The following is a 2,238-nucleotide window of genomic DNA, read 5'->3' on the forward strand; positions in this document are numbered from 1 at the left end:
ATGATTCTGGTCATCTTAACTGCCCCACCTGCGACAGATTTTTTAAGAGTAAGTTCGGCTTTGCGAGCCATATTATTAGAGCTCACGCTCGTAATTAGCTAGGGTCGCCGTTGCCGATCACGGCATCGATAGCTAAGTATATACGTAGGTACATGCTATAGGTATAAAGAATTAGAAAGAATAAAATTACAGTTTATCGTGAAAATATCTATAAGAAAGAGTGGGACCATGAAAATAACTGCCTACTTTATGTTTTGTTATCGCCGTGTTTCCCAATAACAAACTGCGGCGATTTTTACTTTATCGCTTTAGGTATAACTTACTCGGCTCATTCGCGCTCTTTTGGTTTTTCCAGTCAAGTTAATTCAGTCAAAGTATTCGATAACTCAAATCCGGAGCTGCGCACACGCACATTCGCACAATAGCTTACGCAGTCGATAACGGTTTTCCATATTTATATCAAAACATAAATTGTATCTGTCAACATGTAAGTCCTGGATACTTCATACAACATCGTATAAGTACGGTATCTACATTGTTTCTGAAGAATTCTGGAAAATTGCTATAGATGGAAGAGTTACCTATGCCTCATAAACAACACGATACACGTCGGCAGCTCGATAACTTTGACGCTACTACAAAGGAAATCAAAACAATCGGTCGTGCATACTAGCCATTATTCATACAAGATTACAATATGCGAACTAGGTTCATTATTATGCTACTGCCCGCACTGGCTTTCAGCAGAATGTTAAAGCAGCAGCAGCGAAAAACGAGTCGTCGGTAACAATTAATGGGACTGACAGAAACATCATTAGCGACATCGAAATGAAAAGCTTCAACATGACTACTTCAAAGCTAATGGCAGCAGTGCGTGCATACTCAGGTGGCAGACCTGAGGGCGTTTTTGTGAAAAGCCCTACACCATGGGGAAACTTGTACGAAAAGTTCAATTGGACTGAAGTTACAAGAGTAACAGATGTTAAAAGAGCAGAGATTATTAATTTCGCAACTGAGGTAGTAACACTATCTAAATATAACTGTATCAACCAGTCAAACAGTACTGTAATAGTTTGTGATATAAAAACAGATGTTAATAACTATGTTAGCAACAACTTCACTGGTAAACGAATGTCAATAAACGCTGATTATAATGTAAATTTAGTAAATTTGAATCGGAAATTGGTGTTACGTTTAGGTGTCAATAACTTTACCGAAGATGCTATGAATTTGCAAATTGAGGATAAAATCAGTTTAAAACCCTCCCAAAGTGCTGTGTACGTATTAAACGCTACTAAAGTTAATATAGACGTGTTAGTGGACTATGAGTCAAGTGTTTTTGGACATGTGGCTGCTAACTTTTATCTAAGATATAAGGGTCATCATTTCTGGGTATATAATGTAAGAGAGCTCATAGAGACCGTTGGCAGTATGTCGGCTGTCCAGAGAAATACTGATATAATCACAATAGAATATTTTATCGACGCATTTGCATACGCTATTGATTAAAATACTGGGAAGATGATTAGTGGAAAAAGTCACATCGTGTCGACCAGTGTCCAGCATATTGACACTTGACTTGATTGATTGGAATGACGCTTAGAAGTGTCTAGACTCAAGCAACAAAACAGTAGGCATGCGTGTACGCATGTCTACCGTATCAAATTTTCCCTCTATTGCTCAAAGCTGGAAGAGATCCCTTAAAGGGATAAGTTCGCCTTTGTACTAATGACGAATGTTATTTTTCCTGTATCGTTTAGATTTTTGTATACTAAAGTGTTTTACTATTACTACTACAAAAATTAAAATCATTTCCTAATAGCGAGTTGTTTAAAATTATCATTTTGTGTTATAATACAATTTTTCAGAATTAAGATAACGAAGATTCTAACCAAACGAAAAAAAACCGGGCAAGTGCGAGTCGGACTCGCGCACGAAGGGTTCCGTACCATAATGCAAAGAAAAAAAAAGCAAAAAAAACGGTCACCCATCCAAGTACTGCCGGCCTAGCCAAGGTTACAATCGCTATCGCTTCGACATCGAAAAGCAATATGTCTCTCTATCACTCTTCCATATTAGCGTGACAGTGACAGTTGCGTTTCGATCGCTACGGAGCGTAAGCGATTGGCATCTTGGCTACGCGGCCTGACCCCTCCCGACGTTGCTTAACTTTGGTCAAAAATCACGTTTGTTGTATGGGAGCCCCATTTAAATCTTTATTTTATTCTGTTTTTAGTA

General features: G+C 38.2%; 1 protein-coding gene across 1 annotated transcript; it reads left to right on the forward strand.

Annotated features, from left to right (window-relative positions):
* Positions 1 to 1,801, forward strand: LOC134670865 (spherulin-2A-like). Its single transcript, XM_063528681.1, has 2 exons — positions 1 to 48; positions 745 to 1,801. Exons 1-2 carry the CDS (start codon positions 1 to 3, stop codon positions 1,507 to 1,509), a joined length of 813 nt encoding a protein of 270 aa, XP_063384751.1. The 3' UTR covers positions 1,510 to 1,801.
* Positions 1,802 to 2,238: the final 437 nt, after the last annotated feature.

Source organism: Cydia fagiglandana, chromosome 14 (genome assembly GCF_963556715.1).
Source record: "Cydia fagiglandana chromosome 14, ilCydFagi1.1, whole genome shotgun sequence".
NCBI classification, from domain to species: Eukaryota; Metazoa; Arthropoda; class Insecta; order Lepidoptera; family Tortricidae; genus Cydia; species Cydia fagiglandana.

What these genes read in the sequence shown, in the direction of transcription:
- LOC134670865 (XM_063528681.1), top strand. Translation starts at nt 1, where the DNA reads ATGATTCTGGTCATCTTAACTGCCCCACCTGCGACAGATTTTTTAAGA. An exon ending in CTGCGACAGATTTTTTAAGA is followed by an intron (nt 49 to 744) that starts GTAAGTTCGGCT and finishes ACTGGCTTTCAG; the next exon opens with CAGAATGTTAAAGCAGCAGC.